We start from the raw sequence: 20,972 nt of genomic DNA on the forward strand, positions 1-20,972 counted from the left end.
ATGGTCCCCAATGAACCACACCACCAGAATGAACAGTCTTATGGAAGTCCCTCCTATATTGACTGGGGTCGTGGCCTTATGACTTGCTTTGATCCATAGGACCTCGGCAAGTATGATGTAAACAGAGGTTTGGTAAGGGCTGGCATGTTGTACTCTTGGAATACTCCCTCTTGGAATTTAGTCATGCTGAAAGGAAATCCGATTGCCAATGCTAGAGAGAGTGAAAGAGAGATCCTGTAGAGAGAGGCCCTAGCAGATGTGAGAGGCCTCCCAGATATGCTGTGAGAAAGACAGATGGCCTAGAAGCCCCTGGATGTTCCACCCACCCTGGCTGAAACACTGCACATATGAGTGAAAGCATTTTGGGTACTCTGAACTGAGTCAAGCCTACAGATGACTGAATCTGCATAGGAGACCCCAGGCAAGATCAACCAAAGAACTGCCCAGTTAAGCCCAGCCTAGATTGCAGAATCATGAGCAAGTAAATGGCTTGAGCCACTAAATCTGTTACAAAGCAATAAACATTGGTTATTTTAAGACACTGGTTATTTTATCTTGGACAGGTTTCCCTCGAATTCAGTTTGCTCATCTGTGGAACTGAGGTGATACCACCTTACAGAGTTGTTTTGAGAAGTTAATAATATAATGTATACAAAGTACCCAAGGTTGTGTTAGGCAGGTTGTATCTGGCCTTTATTAATGTATGCAGGATTCAAATTTTGTTCTTGTTGTTCAGTTGCTAAGTCATATCTGACTCTTTGCAGCCCCAAGGACTGCAGCACGCCAGGCTTCCCTGTCCTTCACCATCACTTGGAGTTTGCTCAGACTCATGTCCATTGAGTCACTGATGCCATCCAACCATCTCATCCTCTGTTACCCCTTCTCCTTCTGCCCTCAATCTTCCCCAGCATCAGGGTCTTTTCCAACGAATCAGTTTATGGAATCCCAAATATACCAGGCACTGTGGAATGTGATACAGTGATAAACAAGACCAGGTCACTCCTTTAAGGTGCATATTAAACATTTTTTAAAAGTTAGTTCCATTTCCCTCCTCACACAGTATGTGGTATATTGTAGGTGCTCATTACTTGTTGAATTGAACTTACTAATACATAAAAGTTAAACTAGATAATATTTTTTTTCTCCTGATTCTATTAACTTCATTTCGATACTTACTCTGTACCTGGGCTTCCAAGGTGGCTCAGTGGTAAAGAATCTGCCTGCCAATGCTGGAGACTCAGGAGACTCCGGTTCAATCCTTGAGTCATGAAGATTCCCCTGGAGGAGGAAATGGCAACCCACTCCAGTATTTTTGCCTGGGGAATCCCATGTGCAGAGAAGTCTCACAGGTACAGTCCATGGGGTGGCAAAGAGTTGGACACAACTAAGCGACTGAGCACACACACACGCACAGTAATATACAAACTATCATCCTTAAAATGCATGGATGGCTTGAAAATTGGCTTTTGCTTTAGTTGCTGGGCACCACCTCAGTGCTGGCACATTGCTGATGGATGTGAGATGACCAGTTAGGTGGGTTGTGGTCATTGGATTTTGAACTGAAAGATCAGAGGCCTGGTCTGCTATGTGGAACTAAAGAGTGAATACTGTCTGAAGATAACAGAGTGTGAGGGGGTGGGCCTTCTCTCGCCCCTCTTCTCTCCCAGCTCCCGGCCCTCTGCACAGGGGCACAGTTGTGAATCTTTTACTTTTTATTTGTGTATCTATTTGGCTGTGCTGGGTCTTTGTGGTGGCATGTGGAATCTTTTTTAAGTTGCAGCATGTGAGATCTAGTTCCCTGACCAGAGATGAAACCTGTACCTCCTGCATTGGGAAGTCAGAGTCTTAGCCCCTGGATCAGCAGGGAAGTCCCTTGAATCTTTTTACTCAGGCTCCTTGAGAGGATTTTCTCCCTCAGCTTCATTCTCTTCTGTTTCTTGGATCAACTTCCAAATGACCTCTGTTCTTCCACATCAATGAAACCGCTGTCACTAAAGGTTCCAACAGTCCTCTTTGAACATGTAGTTTTATGCATGAACTGATGGTAAATGAAGTACAGCCTATGTATAAGTCTTCACCTTTTAAAATATCAGGTGCCTTTTTGGGAGGAATAAAATGAGCCTACTTAAGGCTTCTTAGGTTTGAATGCATCGCAGTTTTCTAGAAGCCAATTGACTTCAGCATCTTGGATGGAAGGATAGATTAGGGCCCATAAAGAATGAACCGGGACCTTTAAATAAAGACATGCCTGTGAGTTTCTGGTGAGAGTTCAATAGACAAATTGCCTCGTGTACCAGAGGCTAAATCCGAGTCTCTTTATGTTCCCACAGAGCTGCTAGACTAATCCCAGAATGAGGACATTCACAGAGGGGTTTACTAGAAACTAGAGTAAATGTGAATGACCTTTCAAAGATAAATTAGATGTGGTATTTTTGTGTTTTTTTTTTGTGTGTGTGTATGTTGAAGGCAAACTGCTTTTCTAAACTTGCAAAACCTCCCACCATATGCAAAGTTGTGGGGAAAAATGTGCTGGATGGACTTGGGCTTCCAACTCTCCAAGTGGAAATATTCTGCACCATTCAAAATTTTCCCAAGGTAGGAATCAACTTAAACCTGTTCTTCTCTTGTCTTGGCTCCACTGCATTTTTTAGCATTTACTGTCTAAATAGTGGGAAATTAATGTTTTGAAACTCAGTGTCTGTGAAATACACGGAGTATTTGTAGGCAGTTATGAACACAAAGCATGAATCATACAGTCTGCCATGATGGTTTATTATTTGCACTGTTGGTACAGACCCAAAGGTGATCTGAAAATTGAGACATGAAATGGGGCAAAAATAGTTTAAAAACTCTGACACTGCAGATAGGGTTATGGACTCATGTATTTACATAAAGATTTACATAGATTTGGTGGCTCAGATGGTGAAGAATCCTGCAGTGCAGGAGTCCTGGGTTGATTCCTGGGTTGGGAAGATCCCCTGGAGAAGGGAATGGCAGCCCACTCCAGTATTCTGGCCTGGAGAATTCCATGGACAGAGGAGCCTGGTGGGCTACAGTCCATGGGTTTGCAGAGTTGGAGATGACTAAGCGACTTTCACTCACTTACATAGAATTATAGATATGTAGACTGATCTACGTGAAGAAAAATTCATTGTCATCCATGAAAATAATTATGATTAAATCTGTCTCCTTTTCGCTATTTCTGGGAGAGGCAATGATAAAAATGAAGTTCAGTGTAAGGTTTTTATAAGAGTATTTTAACAAGGTAATAATTTTAAACATTCCTTGAAGTCGGGTTCCACCGTGTTTCAATAGCTATAAAAATATCTCAAAGAAAATTATAGATTCTCATTTTCTCTTTGAAATTGGTGGTAAAATATCATGTACCTTAAAGTTGGATACATTCAATTTCCTATTTCCTGGGAAAGGCAGGGAAAATGTAGAACACATTTATACTGTTTTCAGAACATATGTTCTGTGGTGATCTCCACGCACTTTGAAGTCCATGAGAGCGCTTCAGCTGAGCTCATTGAAGCCGAGGAATCAGAAAGGTTGGATGCTGTCAGCACCGCAGTGCGGTGGGTCAACGAAACCATCACTGAGGAGCTCCAGGGCTTAGTGCCCTCCAACCAGGCTGAGGTGGATCGGGTGCTCAGGTGAGTATGAACCTTTGAAACGAAGGTGTTCAGTATAATTATGTACCTATTTTCCTTCCATTTCACCTGCCAGTGAAACAGGTGTGTCTTATCTATAGGGTACAGTTGGGAGTCAATTAGGAAACATATATGCTAAAGCGTCAACATGCAGCATAAAGTGTTGTTTTCCTTCTGAAAACCCTGTTATTAAACTTTTACTGTGTAAGGCTACATAAGGCCTTTTGGCCTCTTTTCATGCATAGGGCTTTCCTAGGATTCAGTGAAAGTGTCTCTGGAAAAGGATGAAGAATTCAGACATCTTTTGCCCCTCTGTATCTCCTCACATGTATCATCCCCATGAGCCTCTCTTATCCTTTTATATGACCCAGTGGGTGGTGCTTATGTTCTGATCTCCAAACACAGCCAGATATTCCAGAGCCTTGCCCACAGGTTGACTCTAAAATGTGCAAACCAAGGAAGTATGGCCATGTGAGCATCGTTCACATGGCTAACCCAGCCACGTGTGGGTTACCATTACTTTCCCTTTTGTGTGGATCAATGCCACAATCCTTGTGGCCAAAGAAGGTCAACTGGATTCTCTTTCAGTTTTATCATTTGCTTAATTGTGTGTAACCTCACATTTTAGTTTGCATCAGTTGTATCATGACCTTATAAGAAAACTTTTTTTGAATAGCTTTTTACAGGCTTTGAACGCTTTATAATTTTGTGTAACTTCTAGTTATGTCTTTTATAAATAGCATGTGTGTGCGCGTGTGCATGCATGTGTACGTGCTCAGTCGTGTCTGACTCTCTATAACCCTATGGATTGTAGCCCTCCAGTTTTTGAATGCTATACCACTTCTTTATATGTGTTATTTGCTCGTAACATACCCGTAATTGTTTTCCTCATCTCTCAGTCATACCTTCTATTTCATTACACTCCTTTTTTTCCCGGAACTTTCCCTCCCAAATCTCCCGTCTTGAGTTGTTCCTCTCTAGACCTACTACAGAGATGCCATAAGATATCCCTTCATTGTTCTCCTGTTTCCTGGATCCCATATCTTACTCTTTCTTGAATTGTTGGATTGCATTCTGTAAAAGTAAGGATGAAGGCTTCTCTCATGGCACAGTGGATGAGTCCTGCTACCAATGCAGGAGAACACAAGTTTGATCTCTGGTCAGGGAAGATTCTACATGCTGCCGAGCAACTAAGCCCACAGCTCCTGAGTCCAAGCTCTAGAGCCTGAGAGCCACAACTAGTGAAGCCTGCGTGCCTAGAGCCTGTGCTCTGCAATGAGAGAAGCCACCGCAAGAAGCCCACACGCCGCAACGAAGAGTCGCCCTTGCTTGCTGCAGCTAGAGAAAATACTCACCCACGAATGAAGACCCAGCACAGCCAAAATAAATATATAATTTTTTTTAAAGTAAGGATGAGGAAAGAGTATTTGGGATATAAATTTTTGTAAGGGTATTATTACATATGTGAAAATGTTAGCATTTTGCCTTCCTGTTTGAATGTTTAACTGAGTACAGAATTCTCATTTGAAATCTGTTTCTTTCAGTACTTGAAAGGCACAGCCCCACCAACATCTGATGCAAATTTGATTCTCATATCTTTTTTTTTTTTTGGCTTGTTGTATTTTTGTCTCTGGAAATTTTTAGCCTCTTTTTATTTCCAGGGAGCTGAAATTTTATTTAGAGGTACCTATGTTGGGGTTCGGCAAAATTTTTTAGCTGTTCATTTTAAGCACCCACCTAAAATTTAAAAAAAGTCCTGCATATAGTGCTATGTACTTCACTGTCTATGCTTGCCTCATTTTTTGTCTGATGGTCATTTATTCAAAAAGAAAATCCAGTACCCCTTAACCAAATTATTTCTTCAAATTTTACTTTAAAAATAATAAACAGGGCTCAGATGATTTTTAAAATGAGCACCCGAAACCTTTAAACATTTATTTCCAGGCCAAAATGATTTTCAGTTCTTGAACATGGTTTTATAACAGTGTCATTTTTTAATCTTGGAAATTGAAGCAGATTTGTTCTTAGGTAGCTTAAAAAGCAGACTTAGCTACTGAAATATTTTAGGGTCAGCACTAAAACGTGACCAAAGTTCAAAGTGATATTCCTAAGTAATCTCATTATAAATCCAAACTTTCTTGCCATTAAGGACATTCTTTGAAAATAAAGTACAAGAAGATAAGGAGAGAAAAGAATTGGAAAAGAACCTAGACGACTCAGCAGCGCTTTCACCCCAGCTGCCGCCACCACCACCTCCTCCTCCACCTCCATCCAAGAAAAAAGGACAAAAGCACGGTCAGTGGCTTATCATCTTGTAGGACCAACCATAAGTAACAAATGTGGGGGAAGAAAGGCTGAACTTGGACTACCTTTTCAAGTTCAGGTCTCTCTGCTGCACACCTGGGTTGGGTTCCAAGCAGGTACCATCCATCCTCCATGCCATTTCCTTGCTTGAAGCTACAATGTTAGGTCAGCACGGTTTTACCCCATCTTGCCCTCCATTTTTATTTGTAAGATAAAAAATATTTCTTACCCGGATGTAAGCACTTAGTAAACAGAGTACTCTGAACAGTACTTTCTGCCCAAGGCAGAGAGGGTGGGGGGTGACATGGAGACCTTCAACTTCTCAAATTTCCCATTAGCTCATCAGAAAGCCACTCCATATTTTAAAAATTAATGGTATCCTTTGATATGCATAACCAACATTTCTGCAGTCCCAGGTAACATATTAATGAAAACTGTCTTTGGAAGACCTTGCCATTTTAAAGCATATAATTGAAGTTATCATGGCCCTTTGCTCCATGCCTTCCAACGTACTGTTCACCTCAGTTCCTCTGTTAACTCCAGAGCTGCTGCTAGGGCTGTAACAGTGTTTTGCATGTCTATCCAATTACAACACGCTCATGCCTCATTCAATTTAGAACTGCCAGCTCCTAGTATGATGCTGGGAATAGACTAAATACCAGATGAGTGTGGATTTCATTGAGTAAGAAAGCACCAGAACCATGGACCAAAGAGATCATGAAGACAAGGTCTCTTATTTCATAGATTCAGATGCTGAGGCCCAGACAGAGGAGGAGAGTTGCCCAAGGCAGAGGAATCATGTTAGACCAATCTTCTGGAAGGTGTGGATGGCCACTGCTGAACCATAGGTAGAGACCACCAGTGGGTGTTCACTTGGTGGTTTCTTTTGACTGATAGAGCTTGGAATGCAAGACGGGAAGGAGTAAGAGGGAACCTTAATTTGCTAAAATTTAATGTGTGCTGGGTGCTTACACATCTGACTCCACTTACCTTATGTACCTGACCCAGGTCAGCAGCTGTGGGAAAGCAGAGAACAGGAGGGAAACGAGAGATTTATTACGGACACTCTGGCACCTGATCAGACTAAGTGGCTGAGAATATATGAGGGTGAAAGATGGCTGGGGATTCTGAGTGAATGGTTAGAGCTGGAAGGAATTCCTCATAGAAAAAGACATCCGCTTGGGGTTGGCAAGCAAGATAACCAGTTAGATATATGCATGTTCAGCACAAAGGTGGGTATGCAAGAGTGATGGTGGAACACAGAAAAAGGGCTTGGAATTCAGAGACTGTCCAAATGCTCTCCTTAAATTCACGTTCTGCTGGATGTGGGGGCAAGTCTTTAAGCCTAAGCCCTCGTTTAGATGAGATAACAACTTCTACCCTATATGGCTCTGGAAGGAGTTAATACTGAATATTCTAAAATGTCTTTGGGAGGGTTGGCGTGGCTTTCCGGCTCTGTTCGCGACGCCTGGGGAGGATTGTGGGGGCGCTGTGCTGCAGCCTCTTGGTCTCTGTTCCGTGTTCGCTCCGCGCACTCAGGCGTCCGTCCCTTGCCGCCCCTGTACCCCCACGCTTCTCAGTCCCCAACTTTTGCTCTGGGAGCCCTGGCTGGGCGCCGAGAGGGGGGCTGTGTCGTGTGCGACCACCCCTCCCCCGCCCCCAACAAGGCAGCGTCCTGTGGAAAAAGAAAGCAATAGAGAAGGAACAAGATGGCGGAGGAATAGGACGGCGAGACCACTCTCTCCCCCACAAATTCATCAAAAGAACATTTGAACGCGGAGTAAAGTCCACAAAACAACTTCTGAATGCTGGCAGAGGACGTCAGGCACCCCGAAAAGCAGCCCATTGTCTTCGAAAGGAGGTAGGAAAAAACATAAAAGATAAAAAGCGAGACAAAAGAAGTAAGGACGGAGCTCCGTCCCGGGAAGGGAGGCTTTAAAAAGAGAGAAGTTTCCAAACACCAGGAAACACTCTCACTGGTGAATCTGTGGCGAGCCTTGGAAGCTCAGAGGGCCACATAACCGTCTTTTTTTTTTTTTTTTTTAAGATTTTTTTAAAACCCACAGATTACCTGCCAAACGGTAACTCCCAGCGGAGAAGCAGCGCAGACGCCTGCATACGCTATTAGCAAGCCGGGGCTGGGCAGGGAGGAGCCGGCTGAACTGCTTAAAGAGAGGACTGGGCTTGAATGCCGCGAGAACAATTTGAGAGAACTGGGGAGAGCAAAGCAGACTGTGGGATAGCTTCCCCACGAAAAGGCGGAAAGCTCTAACCTACGACTCGGCCAGCCCTGCTCACAGAATAAAGGACTGAGCAGAGGGAGCCGGCTGCGGCTGGCCCATCCCCCATCCCCCGCTGAGACAGGCAGGGAGTGCAGCCAGAGCCGGAGCGGGCAACCGCGGCCCCAGAAAGACATCTGATACAAACTGCAGACAGGCTTGTTGCTAATCAGGACTTCTTGGGCTCGGGCCAGGCGATATTCGCCTGAGAAGGTGCGCCGGTTGTACACCCAGAAAACTGAGTGGCGGGGACTGGGGAGGCGATAAGTCGCAGAGACCGTGCTCGCCAAACACCTGGTCCCCTGAGCTTCTCGGACCAGGGAAGGCACAAAACGCAGGCCCAACCAAGTCTGCGCCTTTGTGGAGTACCTGAGAACCTGAACTTGACCCGCTCAGACCTGGGAAGTGCATACAACCCGGCGCCGGCCTCAGACAGTTCCCGGCAGAGCAACCTAGAGCCTGTGCAGTGTAGACTGGGACAGCATAGGTGCTGTGAGCGGGGGCAAACCCAGTGTGGCCGAGATGCTGCGAGCACTCCCCACAGACGCCAGAGATATTCGACTGCAGCGTTCCTCCCTTCCCAGAACAGGACTGAACAACTGAGCCTTAAAAAGTGTCCAACCACCCCCTAGTATCAGGGCAGAAATTAGACACTGAAGAGACCAGCAAACAGAAGCTAAAACAGAGGGAACCACCTTGGAAATGACAGATAGAGACGTCTAGAGGCTACTCCAAGAATAAGACCAAAAACCAGAGGCAAGAGGCTTAAGGCCGAATCCTGAGAACACCAGAGAACTCCTGACTCCAAGGAACATTAATTGATAGGAGCTCATCATACGTCTCCATACCTACACTAAAACCAAGCACCACCCAAGGGTCAACAAGTTCCAGAGCAAGACATACCACGCAAATTCTCCAGTAACACAGGAAACTAGCCCTGAGCTTCAATATACAGGCTGCCCAAAGGCACTCCAAACCCACTGACATCTCATAACTCATTACTGGACACTTCATTGCACTCCAGAGAGAACAAATCCAGCTCCACCCACCAGAACACCGACACAAGCTTCCATAACCAGGGAACCTTGACAAGTCACCTGTCCAACCCCACACACAGAGAGGAAACTACATAATAAAGAGAACTCCACAAACGGCCAGAAGAGGGAAAGGCCACCCCAAGCAAAGCAATATAAGCAAGATGAAGAGGCAGAGAAATACCCAGCAAGTAAAGGAACAAGATAAATGCCCACCAACACAAACAAAAGAGGAAGATATAGGGAATCTACCTGATAAAGAATTTCGAATTTTGGTGGTGAAAATGATTCAAAATCTTGAAAGCAAAATGGAGTTACAGATAAATAACCTGGAGAAAAGGATTGAGAAGATGGAAGAAAGGTTTAATAAGGACTTAGAGGAAATAAAAAAGAGTCAATATACAATGAATAATGCAATAGATGAGATCAGAAACACTCTGGAGGGAACAAACAGTAGAATAACAGAGGCAGAAGACAGGATAAGCGAGCTAGAAGATAGAATTGTAGAAATAAATGAAACAGAGAGGAAAAAAGAAAAACAAATTAAAAGAAATGAGAACAATATTAGAGACCTCTGGGACAATGTTAAACGCTCCAACATTCGAATCATAGGAATCCCAGAAGAAGAAGACAAAAAGAAAGACCATGAAAGAATACTTGAGGAGATAATAGTTGAAAACTTCCCTAAAATAGGGAAAGAAATAATCACCCAAGTCCAAGAAACCCAGAGAGTCCCCAACAGGATAAACCCAAGGCGAAATACTCCAAGACACATATTAATCAAATTAACAAAGATCAAACACAAAGAACAAATATTAAAAGCAGCAAGGGAAAAACAGCAAATAACACACAAGGGGATTCCCATAAGGATAACAGCCGATCTTTCAACAGAAACTCTTCAGGCCAGGAGGGAATGGCAAGACATACTTAAAGTGATGAAAGAAAATAACCTACAGCCCAGACTACTGTACCCAGCAAGGATCTCATTCAAATATGAAGGAGAAATCAAAAGCTTTACAGACAAGCAAAAGCTGAGAGAATTCAGCATTACCAAACCAGCTCTCCAACAAATGCTAAAGGATCTTTTCTAGACAGGAAACACAGAAAGGGTGTATAAACTCGAACCCAAGGCAATAAAGAAAATGGCTATTGGATCGTACTTATCAATAATTACCTTAAATGTAAATGGGTTGAATGCCCCAACCAAAAGACAAAGGCTGGCTGAATGGATACAAAAACAAGACCCCCATATATGCTGTCTACAAGAGACCCACCTCAAAACGAGGGACACATACAGATTGAAAGTGAAGGGCTGGAAAAAGATATTCCATGCAAATAGAGACCAAAAGAAAGCAGGAGTAGCAATACTCATATCAGATAAAATAGACTTTAAAACAAAGGCTGTGAAAAGAGACAAAGAAGGACACTAGGTAATGATCAAAGGATCAATCCAAGAAGAAGATATAACAATCATAAATATACACGCATCCAACATAGGAGCACCGCAATATGTAAGGCAAATGCTAACAAGTATGAAAGGGGAAATTAACAATAATACAGTAAGAGTGGGAGACTTTAAAACCCCACTCACACCTATGGATAGATCAACTAAACAGAAAATTAACAAGGAAACACAAACTTTAAATGATACAATGGACCAGTTAGACCTAATAGATATCTATAGGACATTTCACCCCAAAACAATGAATTTCACCTTTTTCTCAAGCGCACATGGAACCTTCTCCAGGATAGATCACATCCTGGGTCATAAATCTAGCCTTGGTAAATTCAAAAAAACCGAAATCATTCCAAGCATTTTTTCTGACCACAATATAGGAAGATTAGATCTCAATTACAGGAGAAAAACTATTAAAAATTCCAACATATGGAGGCTGAACAACATGCTGCTGAATAACCAACAAATCATAGAAGAAATCAAAATATGCATAGAAATGAATGAAAATGAAAACACAACAACCCAAAACCTCTGGGACACTGTAAAAGCAGTGCTAAGGGGGAAGTTCATAGCAATACAGGCACACATCAAGAAACAAGAAAAAAGTCAACTAAATAACCTAACTCTACATCTAAAGCAACTAGAAAAGGAAGAAATGAAGAACCCCAGGGTCAGTAGAAGGAAAGAAATCGTAAAAATTAGGGCAGAGATAAATGCAAAAGAAACAAAAGAGACCATAGCAAAAATCAACAAAGCCAAAAGCTGGTTCTTTGAGAAGGTAAATAAAATTGACAAACCACTAGCCAGACTCATCAAGAAACAAAGGGAGAAGAACCAAATCAATAAAATTAGAAATGAAAATGGAGAGATCACAACCGACAACACAGAAATACAAAGGATTATTAGAGAATACTATCAGCAATTATATGGCAATAAAATGAATAACCTGGAAGAAATGGACAAATTCCTAGAAAAGTACAACTTTCCAAAACTGAACCAGGAAGAAATAGAAAATCTGAACAGACCCATCACAAGCACGGAACTAGAGGCTGTAATCAAGAATCTTCCAGCAAACAAAAGCCCAGGTCCAGACGGCTTCACAGCCGAATTCTACCAAAAATTTAGAGAAGAGCTAACACCTATTCTACTCAAACTCTTCCAGAAAATTGCTGAGGAAGGGAAACTTCCAAACTCATTCTATGAGGCCACCATCACCCTAATCCCAAAACCTGGTAAAGACCCCACAAAAAAAGAAAACTACAGGCCAATATCACTGATGAACATAGATGCAAAAATCCTTAACAAAATTCTAGCAATCAGAATCCAACAACATATTAAGAAGATCATACATCATGACCAAGTGGGCTTTATCCCAGGAATGCAAGGATTCTTCAATATCCGCAAATCAATCAACGTAATACACCACATTAACAAACTGAAAAATAAAAATCATATGATTATCTCAATAGATGCAGAGAAAGCCTTCGACAAAATTCAACATCCATTTATGATAAAAACCCTACAGAAAGTGGGAATAGAAGGGACATACCTCAACATAATAAAAGCTATATATGACAAACCCACAGCAAACATTATCCTCAATGGTGAAAAACTGAAAGCATTTCCCCTAAAGTCAGGAACAAGACAAGGGTGCCCACTCTCACCACTACTATTCAACATAGTTCTGGAAGTTTTGGCCACAGCAGTCAGAGCAGAAAAAGACATAAAAGGAATACAAATTGGAAAAGAAGAAGTAAAACTTTCACTGTTCGCTGATGACATGATCCTCTACACAGAAAACCCTAGAGACTCTACCAGAAAACTACTAGAGCTAATCAATGATTACAGTAACGTTGCAGGATATAAAATCAACACACAGAAATCCCTTGCATTCCTATTCACTAATAATGAGAGAATAGAAAGAGAAATTAAGGAAACTATTCCATTCACTGTTGCAAGGAAAAGAATTAAATACTTAGGAATATATCTACCTAAGGAAACAAAAGACTTGTACATAGAAAACTACAAAACACTACTGAAAACAATCAAAGAGGACACTAATAGATGGAGAAATATACCATGTTCATGGATTGGAAGAATAAATATTGTAAAAATGAGTATACTACCCAAAGTAATTTATACATTCAATGCAATCCCTATCAAGGTACCAACGATATTTTTCACAGAACTAGAACAAATAATCTCACAATTTATATGGAAATACAAAAAGCCTCGAATAGCCAAAGCAATCTTGAGGAAGAAAAATGGAACTGGGGGAATTAACCTGCCAGACTTCAGGCTCTACTACAAAGCCACAGTCATCAAGGCAGTATGGTACTGGCATAAAGACAGAAATATAGATCAATGGAACAAAATAGAAAGCCCAGAGATAAATCCACGTACCTATGGACACCTCATCTTTGACAAAGGAAGCAAGAATATAAAATGGAGAAAAGACAGTCTCTTTAACAAGTGGTGCTGGGAAAACTGGTCAGCCACTTGTAAAAGAATGAAACTAGAACACTTCCTAACACCATACACAAAAATAAACTCAAAATGGATTAAAGATCTAAATGTAAGACCAGAAACTATAAAACTCCTAGAGGAGAACATAGGCAAAACACTCTCCGACATAAATCACAGCAGGATCCTCCATGACCCACCTCCCAGAATATTGGAAATAAAAGCAAAAATAAACAAATGGGACCTAATTAAAATCAAAAGCTTCTGCACAGCAAAGGAAACTATAAGTAAGGTGAAAAGACAGCCTTCAGAATGGGAGAAAATAATAGCAATTGAAGCAACGGATAAAGGATTAATCTCCAAAATATACAAGCAGCTCCTGCAGCTCAATTCCAGAAAAATAAATGACCCAATCAAAAAATGGGCCAAAGAACTAAACAGACATTTCTCCAAAGAAGACATAAAGATGGCTAACAAACACATGAAAAAATGCTCAACATCCCTCATAATCAGAGAGATGCAAATCAAAACCACAATGAGATACCATTTCACACCAGTCAGAATGGCTGCTATCCAACAGTCTACATGCAATAAGTGCTGGAGAGGATGTGGAGAGAAAGGAACCCTCTTACACTGTTGGTGGGAATGCAAACTAATACAGCCACTATGGAGAACAGTGTGGAGATTCCTCAAAAAACTGGAAATAGAACTGCCATATGATCCAGCAATCGCACTCCTGGGCATACACACCGAGGAAACCAGAATTGAAAGAGACACATGTACTCCAATGTTCATTGCAGCACTGTTTATAATAGCCAGGACATGGAAGCAACCTAGATGTCCATCTGCAGACTAATGGATAAGAAAGTTTTGGTACATATACACAATGGAGTATTATTCAGCCATTAAAAAGAATACATTTGAATCAGTTGTAATGAGGTGGATGAAACTGGAGCCTATTATACAGAGTGAAGTAAGCCAGAAAGAAAAACACCAATACAGTATACTAACGCATATATATGGAATTTAGAAAGATGCAAATGATAACCCTGTATACGAGACAGCAAAAGAGACACAGATGTATAGAACAGTCTTTGGGACTCTGGGAGAGGGTGAGGGTGGGATGATTTGGGAGAATGGCATTGAAACACGTATGTTGTCATATGTGAAACGAATCACTAGTTCAGGGTCAATGCATGTTATAGGATGCTCGGGGCTGGCATGCGGGGATGACCCAGAGGGAGGATAAAGGGAGGAGGGAGGTGGGAGGGGGGTTCAGGAGGGGGAACTTATGTAAACCCAGGGCGAATTCATGTCAATGTATGGCAAAACCAACCAATATAATATTGTAAAATGATTTGCCTCCAATAAAAAATAATTAACAAAAAAAATAAAATAAAAAAATAAAAAATAAATAAAATAGCAATAATAAACCTGTTAAAAAAAATAAAAAAAAATGTCTTTGGCAAAATCAATGGCTGAGGACTCTTTGGACATTAGAGAGTAGTGACATCAGACAGAAACTTCTCGGGGGTGGAAGTGGTAAATACATTCTTCCCAGCCTCAGTTTTCATCCTTTCTTTATGCTTGGCCTTTGCATCTGTAAGTAAAACATTTGAGAAATACAGTTTTATCATAGTCACACTTTTGGTTTCTGGAAAGCAATCTTTTATCAATATTTTTTTTCTTCAGGAAGGATGGAGACTTCTGCAGAAAAACCGATTATACCTGCAGAACCTCCTGAGCCTGTCCTCTGTGGCAGCATGGCCATAGGGGCTGTGTCACTGGCTGTTGCCAAAACCAATGCTGTGCTGGACAATAATCCTCTCTACCTGAACATTGCATTATTGAAGCACTACCAGGTTAGTGCCCATTACACACCTTTACAAGGACCATGAGTGTCTCAACACGAATGAACCATGCTTCTCATTTCGTCTTGCATCCCCTCTCCTCCATTTCAGAAACAGCCAGAAAAGCTAACTATACCTCTTCTGATGGTGTCGCTGGTCAGCTGTGGGAAGTCATCACTTGGGAAGCTGAATTTGATGAAAGAAGTGATCTGTATACCCCATCCTGGATTAACAGCTAAACAAGTACCTTATATTATCTCAAACTACCTTTTCTTTAAAAAAAAAAAAAAAACTTCATCATTAGTGAGTTTTTATTGGATGCCCCCAAGGCTTATGATACCAATGGAAAAGGAATTAAATTAAAAATGAGAAACAAATTTAGGAAATTAGGGAAGCGGGAAGAAAACAAGACCCCAAATGAAAGGGGACCACATTTAGACCACCTTGGATCTCCAGCTCTTTATAATATTACCTCATGCTAGAAGATTACAGTTGAGTCTGAGCAAGCTCCGGGAGTTGGTGATGGACAGGGAAGCCTGGCGTGCTGCCATCTATGGGGTCGCAAATTGTTGGACGTGACTGAGTGACTGAAATGAACAGAGAGGCTCACAGAGAAGCCTTGAGAGTGCTAGAAGGATGTTCTTTGGGGCAACTGAGATATCTTTATTTACTAGTCTATGCACAATGGCTGCAACAAGAGGAAGCTGGCACTTTCATAGGAGCCCTTCTGTTAAGTAGGAACTGCAAAGCCTAGCAGATTGCCTGGCACCTAAGAGAGGTTTAGTGCATGTTTATGGAATATGGAAGGAAGGAATCCTAAGTGGCATGTTTACTACTCAGAGGTCTGTCTGTGTCTAACTGTTCTTTGATGGCGTAAATGAGTCAATATGCCTCTTTATGTGTTCATGAAATATCCTGCCAGTTAGGCATTAGGGAGGACTAAGCATGCGTGTTCCGTAGTGGATGTTTACAGGAAAAGGACGGGAAGCTCTGTCCCCTCTGGGCAACATGGTGACTGATATTTTATCCAACCTAGTGAAAATCTTTTTTTTTTAATCTCGCGATGATTTATGATAAAGAATTCTTTTTATCTTTTTTAAGGGGACTAGGCATTACCTCACTTTTATCAGTTTTGGAAGACTCGGGTTTATATCTGGCTCACCATCTGTCAGATCCCGTGCAGATCCTGGTGCCAGGATCTTTCCTTCAGTTAATATCTGTCGTGCTATTTGGGTACCAGAGCATTTGGCTTGCCATTCTTCGTCTGTCTCCATATGCAGATCCCACCGTCAGCAGAATACATCCTCCCCCTTTCTAAGTGATGGTGGATTTATACTAATTCAAACACTCCCATGCAGAAGCCCTTGATGACCTGCGACATGTGTTGCAAGAAGGTTGGTCAGGAGACTGTGAAAGAGAGTGAAGTTAACGTGACCCAACCAACTAAACCAGCCAGTTCTGAACAGTGAAGAGAGGGTAACGAGGAAGAGCCTCTCATTCATTTTCACCCAAATAAAAATGGAGAGTTGAAATTAGCATTTAATCCTCTGATATTGTAGGCCATATGTAATTCACTACCCAGGATGTCCAATCAAAGACCCTATAAATATTCTGCGTTAGAAATATTCATGTGTGGTGTAAGTGTTTATATTTAAAATTCTTGACTGCAGTTGTGGAGTGAAGTGTGAAGTGAAAGTCACTCAGTCGTGTCCGACTCTTTGAGACCCCATGGACTACACAGCCCATGGAATTATCCAGGCCAGAATACTGGAGTGGGTAGCCTTTCCCTTCTCCAGGGGCTCTTTCCAACCCAGGGATCGAACGCAGGTTTCCCACATTGCAGGCGGATTCTTTACCAGCTGAGTCACAACGGAAGCCCAAGAATACTGGAGTGGGTAGCCTTTCCCTTCTCCGGGGGATCTTCCTGACCCAGGGCTTGAACCAGGGTCTCCTGAATTGCAGGCAGATTCTTTATCAACTGAACTTTCAGGCAGTTGTGGAAGATCACGGTTATTCTGCTTACAGGGTGTGGAGATGCTTCTGGAAATTCAGAAACACATCAACAAAGCAATTGAAATGGTATGTAAAGAGGATATATGGTATGTAATAACTGATGCTTATATACCTTCTGGTGTCGAGATTATAGTTCATATGCAACATGATCAATATTGTTGCTACAGATAGGAAAATGTATTCATCTTCTTTGGGTTTCCCCCATGACCCAAGCTCATACATTCCATCATTGGCTATGGGGCCAGTTTCTAATGGAATTTAATCATCTCATTTTGATTTCTGAGGCCGCTGGCCCTGTGCAAAGATTATGAGGAAAAGATCTGGCCCCTAGGATCGTGAGAGGCCGCTTGGTATGATGGTGAAGGCACAGTCACGTGTGCCTGCTCAGAATCCCAGTGTTGGGCAAATGAGTACCCTTGACTGAGAAGCCCTTGAGGGGGGATGTCACAGAGGCTGGATGGGGGCAGCTGGAGAGGCACCAGGTTGTTCCATCATATTCTTTTTTTATTTATTAAAATCGGAAGATAAGTGCTTTACAGTGTTATGTTGGTTTCTGCCATTCAACAGTGTGAATCAGTCATTAAGAACGCATATATCCCCTCCCTCTGGAGCCTCCCTCCCATGCCACCCCATCCCACCCTTCTAGGTTGTCACAGCACACAGGGTCGAGCTGCGTGTGTTATACAGCAGCTTCCTATTAGCTCTCTTAATAAGATCGTGTGTATGTTTCAGTGCTACCCTCCCAATTCATCCCACCCTCTCCTCCCTCCCCTGTGTCCACAGAGTGCATCTCTCTCCGCGGATGCATCAGGAATATGTGTTCAGATGCAGGAATGTACAATCATGTTCTGACCAGGGTCGTGCACAGTGAAGGGGCAGGCTGAGGGGCCCGATCCCTGTCTTTAACTTTGGAATAACGCTGCATTTATAGAGGAGCTCCCGAGTCAGTGGAGAGAGTTCCCAAATACCCCCTCACCCCAGTTTCCCCCAGGGTTAACGGGATACATCACCAAAGCACATTTATCACAACTAAGAAACCAACATTACTACTAACATTACTACTAACTGAACTCCAGACTTTATTCAAATTTCACTGGTTTTTCCACTAACATCCTTCTTCTGTTTCAGGATCCAATCCTGAGCCCACAGTTACATAGTGTGAGGCTTCTAAACTACATGATTAGGAAGCACTAGCTGATTCTCCTGCAGGATGGGGGCCCAAGATGCCATCTTGATATGATATGAAGAAACTTTGGCTCCAGTGCAATCTTGCCAGCACTGAATCAGGGATGGGAGCAGGTGGCTGGGGCCCATGCCCTACAGTTGATCAGAATTGCTTTAAGCACCTGGCTACCCACTCCAGTATTCTTGCCTGGAGAATCCCATGGTCAGAAGAGCCTGGTGGGCTACAGTCCAAGGGGTCATAAAGAGTCGGACACCACTGAGTGACTAACACTTTCACATGTTCATACTGGAGCCAGTTTCCGGGGTGATTTCCAGGAGGCCAACTTCCTTACAGGTGACCAGAATGCACAGACTCAGACTTGGACAAGTTAACCCTCACCTTGCCTTTTGTGTTGCCCCTTTACTAGCTGTGTGCCCTTGTGCCAATTATATAAGCTCTCTGCCTCAGGCTCCTCATCCACAAAGTGGATATGATACATTGTGAGGAGTATACAAGTTGAATATATGCAATGTGCTCAGAGCTGACACAGTCATGAGCAATGTCTAGTGGTGGTGGTTGTCGGAGCAGGTGGAGGAAATCCAGCTTAGAATATTAGAAATTCAGGATATTTGAGCTTTCTGCAGTCATCCTGACTTTCAGATTTTAAATTATACAGTTTATTTTTAATTATACAAGTAGTTCATGCATGTTCTTATGAAAATTCAAATACTGGTAGAGCTAGTCCCCCCCACCCCACCCCTGTGCTAACTCCACCTACCTGGACCCCACACTCACTACCACCCTCAGTTCCAGTTCCAGCTCTAGAGCTGACCACTGTTAAAAATTGAGTGTGGTCTTCTAGCCTTTGTTTTGTATTTATACACACAGACACCACACATACAAGTATATAGCGTGATTTGTGTTTAAAGTCATGTAAAATTCTGCACAAATCTCTGCAGATTGCTTTATTTCTTTACCCTTTTTATTTGTGTTCATCTTTTACTGATAATCTAGGAATTCTTTCTGTAATAAAGGCTTCAGTCCTTTCTACGTGTTACATTAATACCTAGTTTCCTCTACCACGCTGCCTGCCTTTTTAATGGTATTTTATGAAGTCATAGAGATATTTTTTTCTTTTTCAGTTTTGACAAAGTAAAATGTATCACTGTGTTCTTCTAAGGCAGTGGTTCTTAGTGGGGAGTGATTTTGCCCAAAGGGACAATTGACAACGCCCGGAGATGTTCTGGGTTGTCCCAGCTTGAGGCTCTCCTGGCATCTAGAACGCTGAGATCAGGGATGCGGCTACACATCCAACAATGCACGAGGCAGCCCTTCAAGCAGAGGATCATCCAGTCAAAGTATCAAGAGTGCCACGGCTGCAAAACGCTGCTTTATGACTTTTGCCCTTGCTCAGCTCTGGGCCACAAATATGCTGCTCTTTACCTGGAGGGTTCGGCACTCCCACATTCCCCCCTCCCACTGCTTCTTCCGAGTCCCCTTCCCTGACTCTTATACAGGGAAGGCCCCCAGCTCTGCACTCCCCATCACACCGCCTTCCTCCCAGTTGTTATCTGCATCTTACCTATCTGCCATCACTAGATCACAGCTTCCTGAGCCAGTGCTGTGTGTGTGTCTCACAGTCTCTCTCGGCACATCACTTCACTTCCTATATTATTTTTATTAATACCAAGGAATAGAAAGCTCAGCTGAGTCCACAGTGAAAGGAAGCAGGATAACTTCTGTATTTGTGTATACTTGAGTATGAACCTTGTTGATTCTTGACAAACACGCACCCGCTTATAGAGGCAATAACTGCTGGGCATTAAAGTGCGTCATCTTTTTTGGGGGATGGCTGTGCTGGGTCTTTGTTGATTTTGCACGGGCTTCCTCTTGTTGTGCTGAAGCTGAAGGTCCAATACTTTAGCCACCTGATGCAAAGAACTGACTCATTAGAAAAGACTCTGATGCTGGGAAATACTGAAGGCGGGAGGAGAAGGGGACAACAGAGGATGAGACGGTTCGATGGCATCACTGACTCTTCGGACATGAGTTTATACAAGCTCCGGGAGTTGGTGATGGACAGGGAAGCCTGGTGTGCTGCAGTCCATGGGGTCGTAAAGAGTCAGACATGACTGAGCGACTGAACTGAACTTGTTGTACAGCACAGGTCCTAGGCACATGGACTTGAGTAGTTATAGCATTCAGGCTCAATAGTTGTGGCATATATGGGCTCAGCCATTCCGTGGCATGTGGAATCTTCCTGGACCAGGGATCGAGCCCCTGCATTGGCAGACAGGTTTCTGTCCACTGCACCACCAGGGAAGTCCTAAAGTGCATCCTATAAAAGGCTAAATCCATGTCACAGTGTGCTGTCAATACTGCAAACCGTGGGAGCATCTCATTGGTAATTAGCTTTGCTTTTAATGTCACATGACATTACATACATCAGATCCAGCAGATTTAATGAGCATCAGCTGTTTCCAAAAGTCAAACCTATCCCGCAGGTGAGAGTGTTTGCACCGTAAGAATATTTAAAACAATATGTTGGGCCTTTAAAAGCAAATCCCACACTGGGGTGTTTCCTTACGGATAAGAAGGGGACTTAATACCATCCTGTAAAAAAGAATTCCCGAACACAGCAGGAGACAGGACATGATGAGGGAATAATTACTTATATAGTAAAAATGCATGAACATGTATATCCATACCCCTGTACATGTGATCGAAGACAGATGTAAGAATGAATGAAAGGGAA

General features: G+C 42.6%; 1 protein-coding gene across 1 annotated transcript in view; it reads left to right on the plus strand.

Annotated features, from left to right (window-relative positions):
• Positions 1-20,972, plus strand: part of ENO4 (enolase 4) — a 36,631-nt gene that overhangs the window by 2,308 nt on the left and 13,351 nt on the right. Inside the window, exons 2-7 of the mRNA XM_055424572.2 lie at positions 2,467-2,595; positions 3,466-3,656; positions 5,803-5,948; positions 14,882-15,051; positions 15,151-15,282; positions 17,065-17,118. Of these exons, the coding sequence (XP_055280547.2) occupies positions 2,467-2,595; positions 3,466-3,656; positions 5,803-5,948; positions 14,882-15,051; positions 15,151-15,282; positions 17,065-17,118 (822 nt within the window). The remainder of the gene's footprint in view (positions 1-2,466; positions 2,596-3,465; positions 3,657-5,802; positions 5,949-14,881; positions 15,052-15,150; positions 15,283-17,064; positions 17,119-20,972) is intronic.

Source organism: Moschus berezovskii, chromosome 12 (assembly GCF_049115385.1).
Source record: "Moschus berezovskii isolate FMDL1 chromosome 12, NW_MosBer_1.0, whole genome shotgun sequence".
Classification (NCBI taxonomy): domain Eukaryota; kingdom Metazoa; phylum Chordata; class Mammalia; order Artiodactyla; family Moschidae; genus Moschus; species Moschus berezovskii.